General features: G+C 44.0%; 1 protein-coding gene across 2 annotated transcripts; it reads left to right on the top strand.

Moving 5' to 3' along the window:
• Positions 1–921: 921 nt before the first annotated feature.
• LOC137321124 (myoneurin-like) lies at positions 922–21,316 on the top strand. Of its 2 annotated transcripts, none has more exons than XM_067983348.1 (6): positions 922–1,045; positions 2,325–3,608; positions 6,110–6,279; positions 10,347–10,473; positions 11,584–11,692; positions 19,540–21,316. In XM_067983348.1, the coding sequence occupies exons 2-6, from the start codon at positions 2,482–2,484 to the stop codon at positions 20,032–20,034; spliced, it is 2,028 nt and encodes a 675-aa protein (XP_067839449.1). In that variant the 5' UTR covers positions 922–1,045; positions 2,325–2,481; the 3' UTR covers positions 20,035–21,316. The 2 variants fall into 2 exon arrangements, with proteins under 2 accessions (XP_067839449.1, XP_067839448.1); XM_067983347.1 differs by having other exon boundaries at positions 2,320–3,608.
• The last annotated feature ends 502 nt before the right edge of the window (positions 21,317–21,818 follow it).

The following is a 21,818-nucleotide window of genomic DNA, read 5'->3' as shown; positions in this document are numbered from 1 at the left end:
ACTCTTTGTGTCCTCCTCACAGCTTACTTTCCCACCTAGCTTTGTATTGTCAGCAAACTTGGATACATTACACTTGGTCCCTTCATCCAAGTCATTAATATAGATTGTAAATAGCTGAGGCCCAAGCATCGATCCTTGCGGTACCCCACTAGTTACAGCTTGCCAACCTGAAAATGATCCGTTTATCCCTACTCTGTTTTCTGTCCATTAACCAATCCTCTATCCATGCTAATATGTTACCCCCAACCCCATAAGCCCTTATCTTGCGTAACAAACTTTTATATGGCACCTTATCGAATACCTTTTGAAAATCCTAATAAACTACATCCACTGGTTCCCCTTTATTTACCCTGCTAGTCACATCCTCAAAAAACTCTAATAAATTTGTCAAACACAATTTCCCTTTCATAAAACCATGTTGACTCTGCTTAATCATATTATGATTTTCTAAGTGCCCAGTTACCACTCCCTTAATAATGGATTCCAGCATTTTCCCGGCGACTGATGTCAGGCTAACTGGCCTGTAGTTCACTGTTTTTTCTCTCCCTTCTTGTACAGTGGAGTTACATTTGCCACCTTCTAATCCGCTGGGACCGTTTTAGAATCTAGGAATTTTGGAAAATCATAACCAATGCATCCACTATCTGGAACCTCCTCTTTTAGAACCCTCGGATGTAGGCCATCAGGTCCAGGGGATATATTGGCTTTTAGTCCCATTAATTTCTCCAGTACTTTTTCTCTACTGATATTAATGACTTTAAGTTCCTCACTCTCATTAGCCCCTTTGGTTCCCCACTATTTCTGGATTGCTTTTCGTGTCTTTGACTGTTTCTCTTAGGAACCAGTCACCTAGCAACCGCCCCACCCCCTATTGCCAAGGTTCCTGTCCTCTCGCAGGGCCGCCGGGCTCCGCGGAGCCGGGATTCGAGGTTAGAATCCGTGACCAGTCGAGGCGGGAGGCCGGAGGAGAACGGAAAGCGGGAGCGGGCCGTGAGTCTGTGAATGAGGCGGGATTGGCTCGGTGGGGAAGGAGGTCCGGCTTCCGGTGAGCGGCAGGGCGGTGCGGAGGGGGGAGGCGAGGCGAGGCGAGGCCCGGCCCCCGGTGAGGGTGTCTGTGCCGGCCCCCGGCCTGCTTTTTAGGGCCCGTATGTTTGGGGAGGGGATGAAGGCTGCACTCCGAGGCGCAGCAACACCCAGCTCTGCCGGCAGAGAGTCACTGCTCGTCCCCAACCTGACTGCACACGGCGCTCAGCCCAAGGGGCACCGGACCGACCGTGTCCAGGAGGCCGCTGGGCTTCGGTGTATTCTGGAGTTTTGCTGCCACTTTCGAGTGGGCGCGCATCGGAAACTGCTCGGAATTCAACCGAGAAGTGGCGGTGTGACTGCAGCCTAAAGGCTCCGTTCATTTCTGTCCCTCCTCAAAGTGTAACTATTAACGCCAAGGACAATATGAGAAATTAGCTCGATCAAAAAAATATAGAATGAGACACTGAAAACCCATTTAAACAAGTGATTTTTGAGAAGTGTCAGAATAAGTCATGTTTTCAAACTAAAATGAGTGAGTCCCATTCTGATGAGTCAAACTTGAAGTATTTTACATGAGCTTGAGGGGTTTGGAAGCTTGTACTTCTGTATTAATTAGAGATATAAGAATGACCGACTGACAGAGCAAAATATTTTTGTCAGTCAACCAACTGCAGATGGATAATTAAAGCCCGATACTTGCATGATCCAATGCCCTTTGGATTTGAAAGGAAAAATTAGGTAAGGTAGCACTGTTGTCTGAATTGGACTGTAGGGATGATTACATGATCCTGGGCTGTGCGCCCCACGGTTTCTCCAAGTGAACTCTGTGTGAGCACCAGTTAGCATTGCCCTAGTCACTAGTGCTGGAGTTGCTGAGAACTAAGGGAAGGGTACCTACACCCACAATTCAAGAGACACCCAAATCTAGTTTCATAAATCTCTTTGTTCTCCTGCCCAATTGGATGTGCCGTTTCCAAATACTGAAGATGCACTGTTTTTGAGAGACGAGGTGGGTGCAATATGCATTCTCAACCGGCAAGTGTTTTATCCTCTACCATAATACTTTGGGGTTCAGGTTCAAGATACACCTGCCAACGGGTGGCTGAACTTGTCTCTGCCTGATCACCTGTGTACTAGAACTGCTGTAATTATATGAGAAACTCCTGTGAAGGTGCAGTCAATGTGCAGGTAGGTGCGAGCATAAAACTATAGGGAGGTCAGCTCTCTTCCCCAGGTAAATTTAAAGTAAAATTCCTGCTTATTTTTAGTGACTATTTTAAATGGTTTTTACAGCACAGGTTGAGGACGAGCAGCATCCTCTAAGGAACTGGATGAACATCGGACCATGGATTACAATGAACTTCAGAGTTTTCAAGTATTAAATGTTTAACATGCTTGACTTGAAGATAACTTTTGGTCTAACTTTGGTCTAAGTCTTGAAGCAAGTGCAAATCCATGGAATCTTTTGGGAAAATGGATAATCCTTCCTGTATTAAGGAATGTTACAATCATTGTCAAGCAATTCTTCAGAAACTTTATGAACAGCGAACTATGGGCTTGTTTTGTGATATTGCAGTTGTGGTAGAGGGAAAGACCTTTCATGCTCACAAGAACATCCTGTCTGCATGCAGCAGCTACTTCTACACAACACTGAGCAAAAATGACCAGGAGTGCACGGTTGTTTTGGATACGGTCAGCTTGGAGGGCTTTAGTCATCTATTAGAGTTTTTTTATACTTCTCAGGTCCCAGGTTGTCACATGAGTGACTTCCTTTCAGCTGCTCAGAGTTTGAAGGTGCGTGTACCAGCAAAGCTTCACTTGGAGAACTGTGGAATAAACAGGAATGGCCTAGGATCAGGTGAAGAGGTCTGCAAAGTACAGAATGTTCTTGTAAGAAACCAGGAAGTGGAGCTAAATTTAGAAGATCTGGAGTTGCTTAAGAGAATGAAGGAGGAGAATTCTGTACAGACAGTGAGTCCGCAGTGTAAAGCTGACATGAACAATGGACTAGTTGTGAGCAGAAAGGTGCACAGTGCATGCCTGGCCAAAATCAAAACTCGATTGCAGACTGCCAGGTTAGCAAGAGCAATCGCTTCTAGTAGAAAATCGCCTCGTCCTCAGACCAGACTAATTCATGTAAATGGGAGGAAGGAGAAGCAAGAGATTGTTGCAAAATCAGAGAATTGTACTGTTCCGTATCAGTGGACTAAAGTTAGAATCAGTGGGCTCCAGAGAAGGGCTGTGCCTGGAACACTGAATATCCCTCTGGAGGGCATAGACATGAGGTGTGACATTCACGATAACACCAGAAATAGCACCAATGTTGTGCCATCTTTGAATGCGGAATGTTCACCAGTGAAACAACGTAGCAGGCCAAAAGGATCGAGGAGGAAGCCAGGGAAGGCCTCTGTATTAATAACCGAGGGCCTTTCAGGAGATGGAGATGATATTCTGGAAAGAAAACGAGTGAGATGCGAAGGTTGTAAGAAGCTGTTGATGTATACTCACTACCTTTCCCATCAGGTTTCCACTGGCGAGGAATCCTTCAGATGTGACATCTGTGAGAAATTGTTCAGTTACAGGTGAGTTACTACCTACACGGAATCCTGGGCCATCACAGCAGTGTACCTGGCACTCCCACCTGTAAGATGTACAGTGTTGTGCAGCCAGCAAGCATCAGTTCATGGGGATTTTAAAAAATTCATTCTGGGAATGTGGCCGTCACTGGCGTTTATTGCCAAGGTGGTGGTGGGCTGTCGTCTTGATACAACTGAATGGCTTACGAGGCATTCAGACTTCAGAGGGCAGTTAACGATCAACCACGTTGGTGTGGGACTGGAGTCCCATATAGGCCAGACAGGGGAGGTCGACTGATTTCCTTCCCTAAAGCACATTAGTGAACCAGTTGAGTTTTTACGATAATCCGACAGCTTTGTGTTCACTTTCACTGATGCCAGCTTTTTATTTCCAGATTTTTTTTAAAACTGAATTCAAATTCTCAAACTGCCAAGGTGGAATTTGAACTCACGTTCTCTGCATTACTATTCCAGTAACAACACCACTACATTACTGTGATAGCTGTCTCTTGCTGTTTTAGTGTTCCTCAAGATTCCTGTTATATTCTTTTCTGCATCTTGGGTCTATCCTTGTAAACATCATGATTTTTAGGAAAGAGGAAAGGAATACTGTTTCTGACACCTCTATTTATCTTTCTCTTTCCCCTGCCACCGTCTGCATGCACACAGTTACGCGCGCGTGCACACAGACACAGTTGCGCACACACCCAGTATCAAAGAAGAGTTTGAATATAGCAAAGGCCAGATTCAAAATAAAATCTCAGATGCGTGCCCCTATTGTACCATTGAAAATCTTTGCTTTTCCCACCAGCTCTTCTGTATATCTCTGTGGGAGATTGTAAGTTAATAGTGAATGGTGGCAAGCCTCAATTATCTGCTGTCTACGATGCCGAGCGCCTACATTTTAATCTTTCATTTATACTTCTCCATTCCCATTCTGTGTTCTATGCATTACCTTGGCCAAGGGGGAGGCTCTTAACTTTTTGTTCCCAGTCCCCTGTCATTGCTGCTTTATACCCAGGTGATGTGCAGCAGCACTCCTTGCTGGTCACATTCTTCCACCTTCTCTATAGATCCTGTTGTCTGCTCATCGCCTGTCACGTTTACATGAGTGCGACCAGGAGCTTGTGGTTTGTAGACTCCCCAATGTGACAGTATCCCACCATTCTGTGGCACTCTGTACAGGAGCTCTATGTGCTTCACCACAGTTTCCAGCTGGCACCTAACAATTCTTACCCAGTTGATCCTTGATCAGTTATGTATGATTCGCCAACAACTGTTAAACATTATTCTTTTGGGAGTTGAATTTGGCTCCCTAAGTATTTTGGAACAATGTTGTACTGAGGGGCTCTATTGACTACTGGTTCTAGAATCGCTGCAAATTCCCATCACTCTGATTTTATTTTAATGTGCATGATCCACCTGGGGACTAGGGGATGTGAGAGAGAGAGAGATGAACGATCCTACAACTTTTTTTCTTTCCCTTCTATCTCCTTGAATTGTGAACGTTACATCAAATTAACAAAATTCAGTGCTGGCTTCATGCTTGCTGGCTGCTTTCTGCTCAGGTTGAAGTTTAGAGTCTGGATTGCATGGTTTTGTGACATCTTTTAAATTTTACCACAGGAGTAGCCCATTTGGCTCATCAGCTCTCTGAAAGAGCTATCCCCTTAGTCCCATTCTCCTGCCCTCTCCCCATTCAGCCCATCATGCCTGTGCTGGCTCTCTGAAAAAGCTCTCCATTATGTCCCATTCCCCTGCCTCTGCACCCAAAGCGCTTCACAGGAGTGTTATCAAACAAAATTTGACACCGAGCTACATAGGGAGCTATTAGGACATTGTTAAAGTTGCTATATAAATGCAAGTTGCTGAAAAAAAAATGACTTTAACAGCAGTGAACAGATAAAACAAATCTAAATTCTGGACTTATATGACTGGAAACAAGGTAAATATCGGGAGAAGTGGGAAATACTTTGTGTAAAATATTCTCCTTTTCATCTCTTTTTCTCTTTCTTCCCCCCCCCCCCCCCTCCCTACCAAAGGCAAGAAAATGGGGGGATTTTTTTTTAAAGGCCCTTGAATCATAGAAGGGTTTAAATGTTCTTGCAGCTTAACCGGACACATGACTTGTCACTGAACCACTTAACCTCAGCGCTGGGCCCAGGCGAGGGCAGAGTTTGTAGGCACTGACTTGCTTTCCAGTCCCAGATACTGAGCAGGTGAAAACTCTGTTCCATTCAGCCACCGTACCTTAGTGGCGATTTCTCTTTTTCCCCCTCTCCCTCCCCCCGCCCCCCCCCACCATTGCACACCTCAGTTGCCTGTGTCTCTGATTCACTAAAGAGCAGTTGATTGTGTAAGGCCATGCTAATGGTTCCTGGCTGCCAGGAACCATTAGCATGGCCTTACACAATCAACTGCTCTTTAGTGAATCAGAGACACAAGCAACTGTAATGTATTTTTGCCAGAAGACGTTTTAGAGGCTAAAGAAGTGACTATTTCTCTAGTTGCCAGCTAAGCCAGCACCAGAAAACCCACCACAGCAAGAAGCTGTATCAATGCGACCAGTGCGGGAAACAGCTCAAATCCATGGAGAAGTTGCGCGACCATGTGGCATACCACGGAGATGCCAGGCCCCATCAGTGCAATCTGTGTGACAAGGCATACAAGGTGAAAAGTAAGTATGAGTGGCCAGCAGCTTGCATATTTTTCAGGTAAACATGTTTTATGACCTAAGAAAGATAGATCAGAGTATTTTCTAAATGGTGAGAAGCTAGGAACTGTGGATGAGCAGAGAGATTTAGGGTTCCAAATGCATAAATCATGAAAAGCTAGTGGACAGGAACAAAAAATAATTTAAAAGGCTAATGGAATGTTGGCCTTTATCTGAAGGGGGCTGGAATACAAAGGGGAGGAAGTTAGATTGCAGCTGTACAGAGCTTTGTAGAGACCCTATCTGGAGTACTGCATTTATTTCTGAGCACCGCACCTCAGGGAGGATATATTGGAGGGGGTGCAGCGCAGATTCACCAGAATGATACTGGGGCTAAATGGGTTAAATTATGAAAATAGGTTGCATAGAAAAGGCTTGTATTCCCTTGAATACGGAATATTAAGGGGTGATCTAATTGAGGTGTTTAAGATGATCAAAGGAGTTGATAGGATAGATAGAGAGAAACTATTTCCTCTGGTGGGGGAGTCCAGAATGAAGGGCATAGCATTAAAATTAGAGCTAGGCCTTTCAGGAGTGATGTTAGAAAGCACTTCTTCACACAAAGGAAATCTGGAACACTTCCCTTCACCCCCACCCCCCCCCCCAAAAAAAAAGCTGTTTGGTTAGGTAAATTGAAAATTTCAAAAATGCGGTTGATAGTTTTTTGATAGACAAGGATATTAAGGGATATGGATCCAAGACGGGTAGATGGAGTTAAGATACAGATCAGCCATGTTCTAATTGAATGATGGAACAGGCTCGAGGGGATGAATGGCCTACTCCTGTTCCTATATTCCTAGATAATTTTTTTTAGTGATGTTGGTTGAAGGATAAATATTGGCTAGGACATCGGAGAGAACTCCCCTGCTCTTCAAATAGTGCCATGGGATCTTTTACATCCACCTGAAAGGGCAGACGGGGCCTCAGTGTAACGTTTCATCCATAAGAGGGCACCTCCGACAGAGCAGTACTCCCTCAGTATTGCACTGAAGTGCCAACCAGATTAAATGCTCAAGTTTCAAGCTTCCATTAATAGGTGAGGCTGTTCGGTCATTTTTTTAGTGTTTTTGTTTTCTGCGTTAGGAGATGTGAGATTTCCCATCATGGCCTGAAACCATGGCAATGCTCATTGTCTTCAATTTTTAGGACTGTTATTTTTAAATTGGGTTGTGTTGCTAAAAAGCCTTCTCAACCATGAGAATCATGTAACAAACTAAATATTGCTCTTTGCATTATGTGCCCTTGTCCTGAGTTGTGCAGTTTACAATTAATCTTATTTTGAGATGATCTTCATTCAGTTTTTTTATTCTGGAAAGTATTGCACAAACATTCATCAAAACATTGCCGTTCAAAAATTTTTACAAAATATTCAACATTTGTAAAATAAGAGGTTTTAAACAAATGTTATACATTGGGCCGGAAATTGCTGTGAACAGCAAACGACCAGTGCTTGCCGCTCCTTACATACTAACTTACCCATATTGTATCCACGGTCTTTACTGTGGGAACTTCCTCTAATGCGAACCTGAAAACAGTCCAGTGTTAACTCCTGCGAACCTAGGACCTATGTGACCAACGAGAGGATCGTTTTCTCTCCCCTTGACCAACCAGACTGCGACATTGTTGACAAGCCGCAAAGAGTCAAAACAATGAAGTGCAAGCTACAACAGTAAAAACAGTTAGAGACAGAGAAATAAAGAGAGTAAGAAATATCTGATTAAAAGACAAATAAAAGACAAAGAAAAAGTAAAAAAATGTTTTAAAAAGTCCAACAATTATTAAAATTGCAATGAATGAGACTCCACTTTTAAAAAATTTAACTTTCAGTGCCACAGAGGTTATTTGGCAGTCATTAAGGCAGAGTCAACACTGTTTTCTGAAATGGAAATCGTGTTTGACAAATCTATTAGAATTTTTTGAGGATGTAACTAGCAGCATGGATAAGGGGGAACCAGTGGATGGAGTATATTTGGATTTTCAAAAGGCATTCGATAAGGTGCCACACAAGAGGTTGTTACATAAGACTAGGGCTCATGGGATTGGGGGGAATATATTAGCATGGATTGAGGATTGGTTAACAGACAGAAAACAGAGTAGGAATAAACGGGTCATTTTCGGGTTGGCAGGTTGTAACTAGTGGGATGCCACAAGGATCAGTGTTTGGGCCTTAGCAGTTTACAATATATATCAATGACTTAGATGAGGGGGACCGAGTGTAATGTATCCAAGTTTGCTGACGATACAAAGCTAGGTGGGAAAGTAAGCTGTGAGGAGGACGCAAAGAAACTGCAAAGGGATATAGATAGGTTAAGTGAGTGGGCAAGAAAGTGGCAGATGGAGTATAATGTGAAATTATCCACTTTGGTAGGAAGAATAGAAAGCAGAATATTTTTTTAAAAGGTGAGAGACTAAGAAATGTTGGTAGTCAGAGGGATTTGGGTGTCCTTGTACCTGAATCACAGAAAGTTAACATGCAGGTACAGCAAGCAATTAGGAAGGCAAATGGTATATTAGCCTTTATTGCAAGGGGGTTGGAGTATAAGAGTAAGGAGGTCTTGCTGCAATTATATTGGGCTCTGGTGAGACCACACCTGGAGTACTGTGCAGAGTTTTGGTCTCCTTACCTAAGGAAGGATATACTTGACTGCAACGAAGGTTCACTAGATTAATTCCTGGGATGAGAGGATTATCCTACGAGGAGAGATTGAGTAGAATGGGCCTATATTCTCTGGAGTTTTGAAGAATGAGAGGTGATCTCATTAAAATGTATAAAATGCATAGAGGGCTTGACAGGGTAGATGCTGAGAGGCTTTTTCCCCTGGCTGGAGAGTCTAGAACTTGAGGATATAGTCTCAAGATAAGGGGTTGGCCATTTGGGACCGAGATGAGGAAAAATGTCTTCACTGAGGGTTGTGAATCTTTGGAATTTTCTACCTCAGAGGGCTGTGGATGCTCAGTTGTTGAGTATATTCAAGACTGAGATCAATGGATAGTTGGATAGTGAGGGATATGGGGATAGGGCAGGAAAGTGGAGTTGAGGTAGATGATCATCCATGACCTTATTGAATGACGGAGCAGGCTCGAGGGGCCGTATGGCCTACTCCTGTTCCTATTTCTTATGTTCTTACTGTGCTGTTAAAACTTAGTTCAGACCTGATATATTTTAAAATCTATTTTAGTGGATACTTAACGCGTTCCAGCAGCAAGTTCACGCTGCTCCATTAATTTCAATGGAGAGTCCGCCGGTGAGCTGTCAATCCACGGAATTCTCACATTGCCTGTGAACCAGGAAGACCAAGTTCCAGATTTCCACGTTTGATTGCGTTGGAACTTGCTCTTCGATTTCGCCTTTAATAACGGTGAGCGCTGTTAGGCTCACTGTTATTAAAAGCAATTTCCAGCCCGTTGATTTTGATTCCCTCAAATGGCCCGATGGATCAAGGCAGTGGCCAGTGTAGTATTGATAAGGCTTTAAGTTTGGATCCAGTTCTCTGCTGACCCAGCTAATTGTGGTAATCGGTCTCAGTGCTGCTGGCCAGGGAGGGGAAAAGCAAGCAACGTTCCTACTCCTGATTTCTCCTTGTGACTCAAATGAATCTTAACAGCTCTCTGAAGTGGGCTAGGAAGCCACTCAGATGTATCAAAATCAACTAGGGATGGGCAATAAATTCTGGCCTTGCCAGCGACGCCCACAACCCCAGAATGAATAATTTAAAAAAAATTCTATGTGGATGTTCATGAAGGTCGAATAGCATGTCAAAGTTAGCTGTTTAAGGTCACTCATGAAAAATGGCCACTTGGGTAAGGAAATCAAGGGCTGTTAGCACCCTTGAAACAATACCCCAGTAAGCATCACTGACTCCGACAGAGGAGGAGTGATGTAATGGTGCTGTGCAAAGAGCATTCAAGAGATGCTGGTGACTGTTTGTTTTCAATGTTCCTTTGCTTGTGTGTGTTTAGCACTAGAAATGCACTGAAATCTAAATGGCCACACCACACTTGGTTAACAGGAGTTTGAAATATCTTTTCAGATGACCTAACCCAGCACATCCGTGTGAAGCACATGGAAGCATCAAAAGGGAAACCACCTCTGGTACAGCTGTGTGAATTTTGCGGTCAGGCTGTGAAACACTACAAGAGCCATAAGATTTTCTGCAGGTAAAAATTGTCGAAAAAGTGGGTGGAGAATGGTTGAGATATAGCTGGCTTTATGCTTGGGGAAAATCCAAGAAAGAAAGACTTGCATTTATATAGCACCTTTCACGACCTCAGGATGTCCCAAAGTGCTTTACAACCAATGAAGTACGTTTGAAGTGTAGTCAGTGTTGTAATGTTGGGAAATGTGGAAGCCAATTTACGCACAGCAAGCTGCCACAAACAGCAGTGTGATAAATGACCAGATAATCTGTTTTAATGATGTTGGTTGAGGGATAAATATTAGCCAGAACACTGGAGAGCACTCCCCTGCTCTTCTTCGAAATAGTGCCATGGGATCTTTTACAGCCACCCAGGAGGGCAGATGGGGTCTTGGTTTAACGTCTCATCCAAAAGATGGCACCTCCAACAGTGCAGCACTCCCTCAGTCCTGCACTGGAGTGACAGCCTAGATTTTGTGCTCAAATCTCAGAAGTGGGACTTCAACCTACAACCTTCTGACTCAGAGGTGAGAGTGCTACTACTGAGCCACGGCTGACACCTAAAGGGTTAAATTATGAGGACAGATTGCATAAACCTGGCTTGTATTCCCTTGAGTTTAGAAGGTTGAGTAGTGATCTAATTGAGGTCTTGAAAATGATGAAGGGATTCGAAAGGGTAGATAGAGAGAAACTATTTCTTCTGGTGGGGGAATCAGAACAAGGGAGCACAATCTAAAAATTAGAGTGAGGCCATTTAGGAGAGAAATCAGGAAGCAGTTTTTTTACACAAAAGGTAATGAAAATCTGTAACACTCTTTCCCCACCCCCCCCCCCCCCCCAACCAAAAGGCTGTGGATACTGGGTCAATTGGAACTTTCAAGACTGAGATGATAGATTTTTGTTGGGTAAGGGTATCAAGGGATAAGGAGCAAAGGCAGGTAAATGGAGTCGAGGTACAGATCAGCCATGATCTAATCGAATGGTGGAACAGGCTCGAGGGGCTGAATGGCCTATTGCTGTTTCTGCTGCTTTGGGGTTATTTTACATCTGCGAAATCATGATGTAGAAGAATGTTGGATTGTTTAATTTAGTTACTGCCATCAGTCCTTCCCTCTGCCCTTTTTGTTTACAGTGGCATTAAGAAGTTCCAGTGCAAGTTCTGTCTGCAGGCATTCTATCGCTTGTCTGAGCTGAAGAGGCACACGTGGACCCACACAGGGGAGCTGCCTTATCAGTGCCGAGTAAGTGCTTGTTGTACCCAAACAGCTGTGATGGTCTGCTTTAGGTGGGGTTTGTGTAAAGGTGTTCACCTTGTTCTACTGCAGGTTGGGATTGTGTGGGACACTTTCCAATTTGGGTACCCAGTGTCATCATTAGGCACTCCCCCATCAGATATAACACAGCCGGATGCAGACTAAAGCTCACTGTACTGCCGTTTGGACCCTTTCTCAGACCACTCCTTACTACTGAAGTATGTCTTTTATCTCCTAACTACTGGCCTGTGTCTTCTGAGCTGGATTGCCAATTAGAGCTGAATTGGGGACAGTTTTGTATTGTAGGTCCATGCCTGCTCTAAACTGCATTGATTGTCCCAAACTCATTTTATTTGGCCCTGTGGAGACTCTCAGTCTGAGTTGAACTTGAACCCAGAGCCCTAGAAGTGAAAATTCATTGTCTCTGGCTCCCAAGTCCTCCAAAATCAGTGAACTCATTGGGGACTGGGGATGAGCTCGGGCCCTCCCTGTCCTGTATGGCTCAGCTACTTGTTGGATCAGTTCATTGAGCCTTTGGGAGAGCCACATAGATGGGATTTTTAAAAATAGCACACTTCAAATGTGACCTGTATTTCTGACATTTCTTTTCCTCTTTTTGTACCTACAGTGCTTATATTTGGTAGCAGAAGACCAGTCATCCTTAATAACTATGCTGTAGGTTTAACATTAACACAAAATGATGAGGGGGAAAAAAACTCAGGGCTGATAAGGGGGGAAAAAATCTCTGGAAAATTCCTCTCTGACCCCCTCAGGCGATCGAAACCAGTTCAGAAGATCACATTGAACGTGCTTATGTTAACTGCTAATCCACTTACCATTTATATGATGCCATCTCTGCCCCAGCCAAGAATTGGTCCAGCTCCTTCTTGAAGGCGTGCAGAGTCAGCACACACAGTACAAGCCAGCAATGCATTCTAGAGACTCACTACTCTCTGGGGAAAATAAGAACTGCCTAACAGCCAACCTATTCCTACTTTTGTGTAGTCTAAATGCACGTCCCCTGGTCCTTCCCAATCTGTCAAACATAATTAGCAATGCTTTTAATAAAACACTTTCTGAATGTGTTCCCCCTGCCCCTTTTCAATGTTGGTGGCTAGCTGTGATCAGTCCTGTGCAGAATAACTCTGACATTAGGGCACTGATTTGGATTGAAAATGCTTTCTTGTTTTTGATGCTGGGGCAATATTTACATATATTGTGAGGAAGACAGCTGATCTTCAATCTGTTTGCCTCAACGGTACGCAGCCCCGAAGAGGCAGCCCATTGCAGTATATGCTAAACACATCATGCAGAGTCGATGGACATAGTCCTTAAACATTGCCTAGCCGTGCGACCAATGGTGTTTTTAATCCGATTGACTGTAGAGAACATCTGAGTTGTAGCAGACAAGTTGTCGTAGAGGATGCAATCGGAAGATTCTCCGTGGATCCAATCATTTGCAGTATCAATGGTAAGTACTCCTTTTCCTTAACTGTTCTTTCAGTATTTTCATGATCATTGCTGATGATGCTAAACAGTATTTATTGTCCACAGATACTTGTTTATGACAGCTCTAGTTACAACCAAATGTGACCGCTACTGCCCTACCCTGAAACTTTATTGAATATGGAACGCATTAAAATGCATTAACTGAGCGCATGGACGTGAATGCGTGTGTCGACAGAGAGGAAGCTGGAGCGTGATGAATAACGGCCGACTGAAAAGGGGATGTTTCACCATCTGTGTGGCCAGCACAGCAGCAGCTGCATTACTACGTCATGGACAGCACAAGTAGACGAATAGCCAGTTTGCAATTAAATGTGGCAGAGGTGGAGAGGGAAAACAATCATAGGATTGTGCCTATGTTCCTATGATTGGTTTGTTTAACCAGGTTTTTAATTGTGTTCAGCTGCTGCAGTTACATTCATTTGGGTTTTGTCATTTGAATTTTCAGGATACACTGTGAGAACAGTTTACTATTATAAGCACTAACATTTTATTTAGATGTGGTAGCGTTTTGTTTCTGATCTGTTGAATAAATTGCTGCCACACTATTTGTTTTTTTTCTGTTCACACTGTACAATATGTAGATTGTTGCACCTACTGGCACAATATTGCACTGCGGGCATCAGCCTTGCACAGAAATGTCAGTTCGACCACTGTGCCGGTAACAGTCTGCCACCTCTTTTGGACCCCCTCCTCTCCTGAAGGTGGTGACTTGGGCCGGGGTCCCGCTCCACTACTGCCCTCCAGAGCCTTGCCCATATAGTCACCCTTCATGTCTCGGTGCAGTGAGCACCAGTAGGATATTTTGACTGGGTGGAGGGTGGGACTATCCCTGTCCAGCTGCACACTTTCCAGCACAAGAAGGGCTGGGATCCCCCTGGCTGTTGCGGTCTGTATTGCTCAGTACCACACCAGTTTGGACCTGTCACTGGAGAGCGATCCTAATCAACTGGGCGCATCATTGAGATTCACATGCAGCAAACTCTGCTGCTGTTGCTGTGTGTTGGGCTTTCACTAAAAAAAATGTTTAGGAACCTACTTTATTCAAAACTGGCCATCTATTTGCAGCAGGCTGATGTGCCCCTTGTGGTGGGAGGTTGGAAACAATTGAACCAGCAGCTCCCCAGTGTTCCCAGCAGTGCCCAAACCAGAAGCACGGGCATTGCTTCCTTTGCTCAATTTAAGTTTTGGCTGTTTTCTTTCTTTTAGTCAACTCTGTCACTTTGGTACTGTATTAAATCAGTGTGGATTGGACAGCTGTCTGTAAAGTATGCTCCAGTGTATCCTTTGTATTGTATGGTTTACAAGAACATGTGGTGTACACATCCCTAAAGTTAGCACTGAAAAGGTCAGACAGAATGTTCCTTTTGCTAAATAAGTTTGAATTTCAGCCACTTTTATATTTTTAATTTGCATTGAAATTATTCCCTTTTTTAAAAGATAAAATCCTGTTTCTTTTCTCTTGACACTATTTCATATGGGGATACAGGTGCTCGACACCTGTTCTGTGTGTTTAAGTTTAGCTGGTGAATATTGATGGGGCTGTTCCAGCTTGAGGTGGAAGGGGTATCACAGCCGAAGCTGATCTTGCATCACTTGATATCTGCACATCTGCATTTTCCAGCATGAACCACTGAATAGCAGACAAAAACAGGCACTCTGGCGGACTCCTTCACTCTTCTCTTCTCCCGCCCCCACCACCCCTGACTCCCTGCCAATCTCCTAATCCCAGGGCTGCTGTTGTTCTAGTCACCCGATCCCCCTTAAAGGTAGAACAAGTTCATTAAAACTCAGCGGTGATGGTGTAGGAAAATCAGGAAATCTTAAAATTTTAATGTGGAGACAGTCAAAGAATTGTACTGTCCCCAGATGACTATTGAAAGGATGGTAGGCCATATTTCCACTGGAGAAAAGTCGATGTGGGGTGAGTCCTTTTTATTACCCAACAGGCTAAACTCTGGTTCCAAGGGGTGGAGCTGCCTTTTGTTTATGGGATCTGATGACACCTACTCTACCAATGTTTAATTTGGCCTAATTGATATAATCTGGAGCCTTTTTCTTGTACTTTATCTGATGACTCTGGCTGTCCTGCGAGTCTTCATTGTGTTTTATATATTTTATATTGAGGAGGGGAACTCTCTGAGACATACATTCCTATGTTCCTATACATTTTGTTTCTTCCCTGCGCACTAACAGGCTTTTGTGATACCTGGCCACGACATTGTAGGATGTGCTTGTGTCTGTGGGCCTCTCACACCATTGTAACAAATCCTGTCCAAACTGAACCCTACGCACCTGTCAGCAAGAGAGGGGGGTCCGTGAATTTAAAAATAGTGAAAGTAATTTAATTTAGTTAGTATAGTAGTGAGAATGAAAGTAAACACAGCCAGTCAGGATCTGCTTAAGTTACAACGTCTTCATGGGGCTGTGACAAATCATTTAGACAAGGTGCTTTCAAATATTATATAACCATCTGCAGTGAATTCTACCTATAGCTTTACACATCATTGAAAGATTTGGAATGTGTTGAATGTAGATAGTTTGGAATGAAAACAAACAGACTGGTTTGTAAATTATTAAACACATCCAGTACATTAAATAAAGTTAGCGGTAGCGTTGGCTCAGTGGTAATGCTCTGAGTCAGACGGTCGTGGGTTGAAAACCCACTTGAGACATAAGCACATAACCTAAGCTGAAATTTCAGTGTAGCACCAAAGGAGTGCTGCATTGTCTTTCAGATAAAATGTTAAACTGAGGCCCCATTTACCTGTTCTGGTAAAAGATCCCATGGTACTTTTTCAAAGAGGAGCACCGAGTTGGCACAGTGTCCTGACCAACATTGATCCTTCAACCAGCATCACCAAAACACATCATCCGGTCTTTTATCTCACTGCTGTTTGCAGGAACTTGCTGTGCGCAATTTTGGCTGCCGTGTTTGCCTACATAACAGTGACTACACTTCAGAAGTACTTCATTAACTGTGATGTGCTTTGGGCCATCCTGCTGGCGTGAAAGGCACAATGTAAATGCAAGTTTGTTCGTCGTTTTGGATAATGTTAACATTCCAGACTTGAGCCTCTTTGTTTGTACCTGTTGATTGAGGCAAAAATTAATTTATATAATGTTTTGGATAAGACTGGGCGTGAATTGTTACTACAGCGTCTAGTGATATATTCTCTCCTCTAGAATAACAGCCTTATATAGAAGATAATGCCTTTTTGTAACCTAGAATTTTTAATTTCTAACACAGAGACTTCCTAATTTGTGAGAAACTAAACTTAATTGGACTCAGCCTAACAAGTGGAAATAATCACATTTCACGAGGCGGTATCGGATTGTGCCTTATGTTAAATTTAAGTTACGGAGCTGAGAAAATTGGTGTAAACTGGCCAATCTCATTAAACAGTGCGGGTAAACTAACAGAAGTATTTCCACACTTTTCAGTTTGTGCAATGTGATAAATGTGGCCGAGTTGTTGCTGAGAAAAGGTTTTTGATTTTATAGGTCATATCACATACACTGTACCTTGAATAAGAGGAATTTTTGCACTGACAACCTTCTCTCCAAAAAAAACCAAACGTTTTTATACCTACAAGGGTGGTGGATGAATTATTCGCAGACAAGGCTGTTAAAGGTTATCGGAGATAAAGTGAGTAAACAAGTCTGTGAACTTTGGGACCAGCTTACTGGAAGGAGATGGCCTTTCCCAGTCCCATACAGCTTGAGTTCTGAAGGATATTGGGATTATTTTTTTATTATTCGTTCATGGGATGTGGGCGTCGCTGGCGGGGCCAGCATTTATTGACCATCCCTAATTGCCCTTGAGAAGGTGGTGGTGAGCCGCCTTCTTGAACCGCTGCAGCCCGTGTGGTGAAGTTTCTCCCACAGTGCTGTTAGGAAGGAAGTTCCAGGATTTTGACCCAGCGATGATGAAGGAACGGCAATATATTTCCAAGTCGGGATGGTGTGTGACTTGGAGGGAAACATGCAGCTGGTGTTGTTCCCATGTGCCTGCTGCCCTTGTCCTTCTAGGTGGTAGAGGTTGCGGGTTTGGGAGGTGCTGTCGAAGAAGCCTTGGCGAGTTGCTGCAGTGCATCCTGTGGATGGTACACACTGCAGCCACAGTGCGCCAGTGGTGAAGGGAGTGAATATTTAGGCTGGTGGATGGGGTGCCAATCAAGCGGGCAGCTTTGTCCTGGATGGTGTCGAGCTTCTTGAGTGTTGTTGGAGCTGCACTCATCCAGGCAAGTGGAGAGTATTCCATTACACTCCTGACTTGTGCCTTGTAGATGGTGGAAAGGCTTTGAGGAGTCAGGAGGTGAGTCACTTGCCACAGAATACCCAGCCTCCGACCTGCTCTTGTAGCCACAGTATTTATGTGGCTGGTCCCGTTAAGTTTCTGGTCAATGGTGACCCCCAGGATGCTGATGGTGGGGGATTCGGCGATGGTAATGCCGTTGAATGTCAAGGGGATGTGGCTAGACTCTCTCTTGTTGGAGATGGTCATTGCCTGGCACTTGTCTGGCACGAATGTTACTTGCCACTTATGAGCCCAAGCCTGGATGTTGTCCAGGTCTTGCTGCATGCGGACACGGACTGCTTCATTATCTGAGGGGTTGCGAATGCAACTGGACACTGTGCAATCAAAAGCGAACATCCCCATGATGGAGGGAAGGTCATTGATGAAGCAGCTGAAGATGGTTGGGCCTAGAACACTGCCCTGAGGAACTCTTGCAGCAGTATCCTGGGGCTGAGATGATTGGCCTCCAACAACCACTACCATCTTCCTTTGTGCTAGGTATGACTCCAGCCACTGAAGAGTTTTCCCCCTGATTCCCATTGACTTCAATTTTACTATGGCTCCTTGGTGCCACACTTGGTCAAATGCTGCCTTGATGTCAAGGGCAGTCACTCTCACCTCACCTCTGGAATTCAGCTCTTTTGTCCATGTTTGGACCAAGGCTGTAATGAGGTCTGGAGCCGAGTGGTCCTGGCGGAACCCAAACTGAGCATCGGTGACAGGTTATTGGTGAGTAAGTGCCGCTTGATAGCACTGTCGACGACATCTTCCATCACTTTGCTGATGATTGAGAGTAGACTGAAGGGACGGTAATTGGCCGGATTGGATTTGTCCTGCTTTTTGTGGACAGGACATACCTGGGCAATTTTCCACATTGTCAGGTAGATGCCAGTCTTGTAGCTGGACTGGAACAGTTTGGCTAGAGGCGTGGCTAGTTTTGGAGCACAAGTCTTCAGCACTACAGCCGGGACATTGTCGGGGCCCATAGCCTTTACTGTATCCAGTGCACTCAGCCGTTTCATATCATCACGTGGAGTGAATCGAATTGGCTGAAGACTGGCTTCTGTAATGGTGGGGATATCGGGAGGAGGCCGAGATGGATCATCCATTCGGCACTTCTGGCTGAAGATGGTTGCAAACACTTCAGCCTTGTCTTTTGCACTCACGTGCTGGACTCTGACATAATTGAGGACGGGGATGTTTACAGAGCCTCCTCCTCCCGTTAGTTGTTTAATTGTCCACCACCATTCACGACTGGATGTGGCAGGACAGCAGAGCTTTGATCTGATCCATTGGTTGTGGAATCGCTTAGCTCTGTCTAAAGCATGTTGCTTCCGCTGTTTAGCATGCATGTAGTCCTGAGTTGTAGCTTCACCAGGTTGGCACCTCATTTTTAGGTATTATAAGGAGAGGGGGTAGTTAAGTATGTCTAGTGATGTGCTACCATTGTCCCCTGGAGTTCGCTTGTTTGTCATAGGGAGTCAGGGAGGAATTCCCCAGACTTTTTCCTGAAATTCTCCGTTTATTTGTCTCCCTCAGGAGTTAGTATTCCTGGCGATTTGGGAATGTACAGCACAAGCTTGCATGTTAGATAGGGTGGGCATTCCTGGGACTGATGGACTTTTCTCTCCTGCCTTTTCACGGACTAAAACCACGCCTCTGGCTGCCTTACTCCTTACTCCTAGCCCTCAGTCACCTGTGATTTGGCAGGAAAAAGCCATCTTGCAAGAAGTTTTAATTGATAAAACTTAAAACTCTTTAATTTATTACAAAATCTAATTATAGGAAAGGAAAATTTTGACAAAGTTAGCAATTCTGCATAGATAAGAAATGAAATACTAATAAAATGATGAATTAAGAACATTTATAGATTTATTTTTTTAAGTTGGTCTTGCATTTCCCTGCAATAATCTCATATTCACCTGCAGTATTCCTGTATCACCTGCAGTATTCCTGTATCACCTGCAGTATTCCTGTATTCCCCTACAGTAATCTTGCATTCACCTGCAGTATTCTGGTTTTACACTAGGTATGTGGAAAGCGCTGCCGTCATCCCAGTAACCTGAAGAAGCACATTAGAACAGTTCACAAAGAGGAGATCCGAGTGCAGATCGATAAAGAGCACGCCTCCCCGAAGCTTCTGAAGGACTTTCTACCTCGAGAGATGGAGAGTGACTGCCTGATGATGGGAAACCTCGAGATGGAGAACGGCAGCTTTCTGGACATGACTCAATCTGACGTTCAATTGGGTGGATCAGCCCCCTCTATGATACCCTCTTTCACAACTGCCGTAGCTATCCATAGCACAGTGCCTAGCACGTCGCATGTGCTCTGCACTGCTCCTGTTGATTCTAATTCTTTCATCCCTCCTATATACACAACTGTCTCCGCTGCTTTAGAGCGGCACCACAATAAAATGGCCAGTCCACTCCCGTCTTTCAAGTCCCTCCTCACCAGCCCCCATGTGGATATGCTGCAGAATCCCTTTCACCAGACAACAGCCTTAGAGCAGAAGCTCCAGTGACTTTGGACATTGGCCTATAAACTGCGGGAAATGCATTGCACAAGGTGAAATTATCCAGCAGCTCTGCGCTCATTTTAACATATTTTCTTTTGTACTGACGATTTATGCAATGGGCAAATTGCAGCCTGCAATTCGATGGAACAACTGGGAAGAATGTTGCAGTCTTATTTTCAAATGGGCCTGCTGCATTATATATTTTTTTGTTTTAGATGTTTGTTATTGTCAACAGCTTGCTAAGATTTTTTCCCCACAAGGGTCTAAGAGACCTGTTACAGTAAGTGAATTTGTCGAGCTGCTGCTGAAGCAGAACTCGATCGTAAGAGGAGACAGGAGAAAAGAACAGATGTTGAGTCATTGATCAACCTTGTCGCCTGACTTCCCCTCCCCCTCCCCCCGGCCCGAGGTAAGGAATGTTGGTAAAATTATGTTGCTGCGATTCAGCAGAACCTGTAAGATTCTCTGAACCGACATGACAAAAGTGTCCTACCGTATTTCAGAAAACATGCTGGGTGAAGCGGCTAAGAGAGGTATTTCTCTGGAAACTCTTCATGTTTTTGGAAGCGAGCTCTGCTTCATGCTACGATGGTGCGGTCATTATGTTTTCCTTCCTTTACTGTCATCAGCCACTGTAATGAGTCAGGGATACTGGATCTTGGACTCCTGGCAGCGACTATGTTTATTATGCGAGCCAAGAATCCTAAAACTAAAAAAGAAGTGCTTCATTTTCCGCCCCTCCCCCCCCCCCCCCCCCGTTCAATTTTAAAATGCTCCTTCACTAGAGGTACGTCCATTGCAAGTGTTTTTCAGTTAAGGGTTAGTGCTGATAGTTGACCTTGTCTCCTCACTGCCCTAAACAAACTAATGTGCCTTTATTACAGTGATTGTGATAAAGCACAGTGAGTCTGCCTGCCTCCTGTACAGTGGCGGAGGTGCAGTATTCCTGCATGCAGGTCTACTTGCAGTTTTAAAAGTTTTTTTTGATTAAGTGTAGTTTTAAAAAAGTCACATAGGAAACACCACAAACATGAAGTTATTTGTAGTAAGTTTTAAGTTGTTACCTCTAGTTCATTTTGGAAAAATAATTGGCAAACATATTCAAGCCATAGAAACAAAATACTGTAATATTTTACTTGGTAGGCCAGTTCAGTAGAGAGCTATGAGAGGCTGGTTCAGTTATTACAGTCGGTATACTGCTTCATGGCTAATGCTGGCGGGTTATTGGAATGTTCAAAACAGATATTACTGTTTTTTAAAAATAAAATATTTACATTTTTAATAAAAACTCTTTATGTTCGTGAGTGTTAAATTGCAGTGAAGGCTTCCATAAAAGCTGCTAATTGAAGTCCGATTACAGGAATAGAATTAGAAAGTGCTGGAAATGTGGAGCAGGTCTATCAACAGCCGAGAAAAGACAAGTTAAAGTTCCAGGTGGACGCTTGACCAGGTGACGTGCTTATGTTAGGGTTGTGCCCAAGTAACTTTGAGCACAATTCTTCAACTAGAAATACAATGGTGGAGAAGACCCTTTCCCTGGAGAGTGGGGGTGGGAAATTCTTCAATTGAACCTTTTCTCAAATACTTTCACTAACACCAGTTGAGTATGATTTGCAGGTACGTTTCTAAATTCCAGGTGCAAATACTAACTCTAGAATCACAGAAAGATTACTGCACAGAAGGAGGCCATTCGGCCCATCGAGTCCGTGCCAACTCTATGCAAGAGCAATCCAGCTAGTCCCACTTGCCCGCCCTTTCCCTGTAGCCCTGCAAATTTTTTCCTTTCAAGT

Source organism: Heptranchias perlo, chromosome 4 (assembly GCF_035084215.1).
Source record: "Heptranchias perlo isolate sHepPer1 chromosome 4, sHepPer1.hap1, whole genome shotgun sequence".
NCBI lineage: Eukaryota > Metazoa > Chordata > Chondrichthyes > Hexanchiformes > Hexanchidae > Heptranchias > Heptranchias perlo.
The sequence above is the reverse complement of the archived record's forward strand: the minus strand, read 5'-3'. Positions and strand labels throughout refer to the sequence as shown.

What these genes read in the sequence shown, in the direction of transcription:
- LOC137321124 (XM_067983348.1), top strand. Translation starts at nt 2,482, where the DNA reads ATGGAATCTTTTGGGAAAATGGATAATCCTTCCTGTATTAAGGAATGT. An exon ending in GAGAAATTGTTCAGTTACAG is followed by an intron (nt 3,609 to 6,109) that starts GTGAGTTACTAC and finishes CTATTTCTCTAG; the next exon opens with TTGCCAGCTAAGCCAGCACC. An exon ending in CAAGGCATACAAGGTGAAAA is followed by an intron (nt 6,280 to 10,346) that starts GTAAGTATGAGT and finishes ATATCTTTTCAG; the next exon opens with ATGACCTAACCCAGCACATC.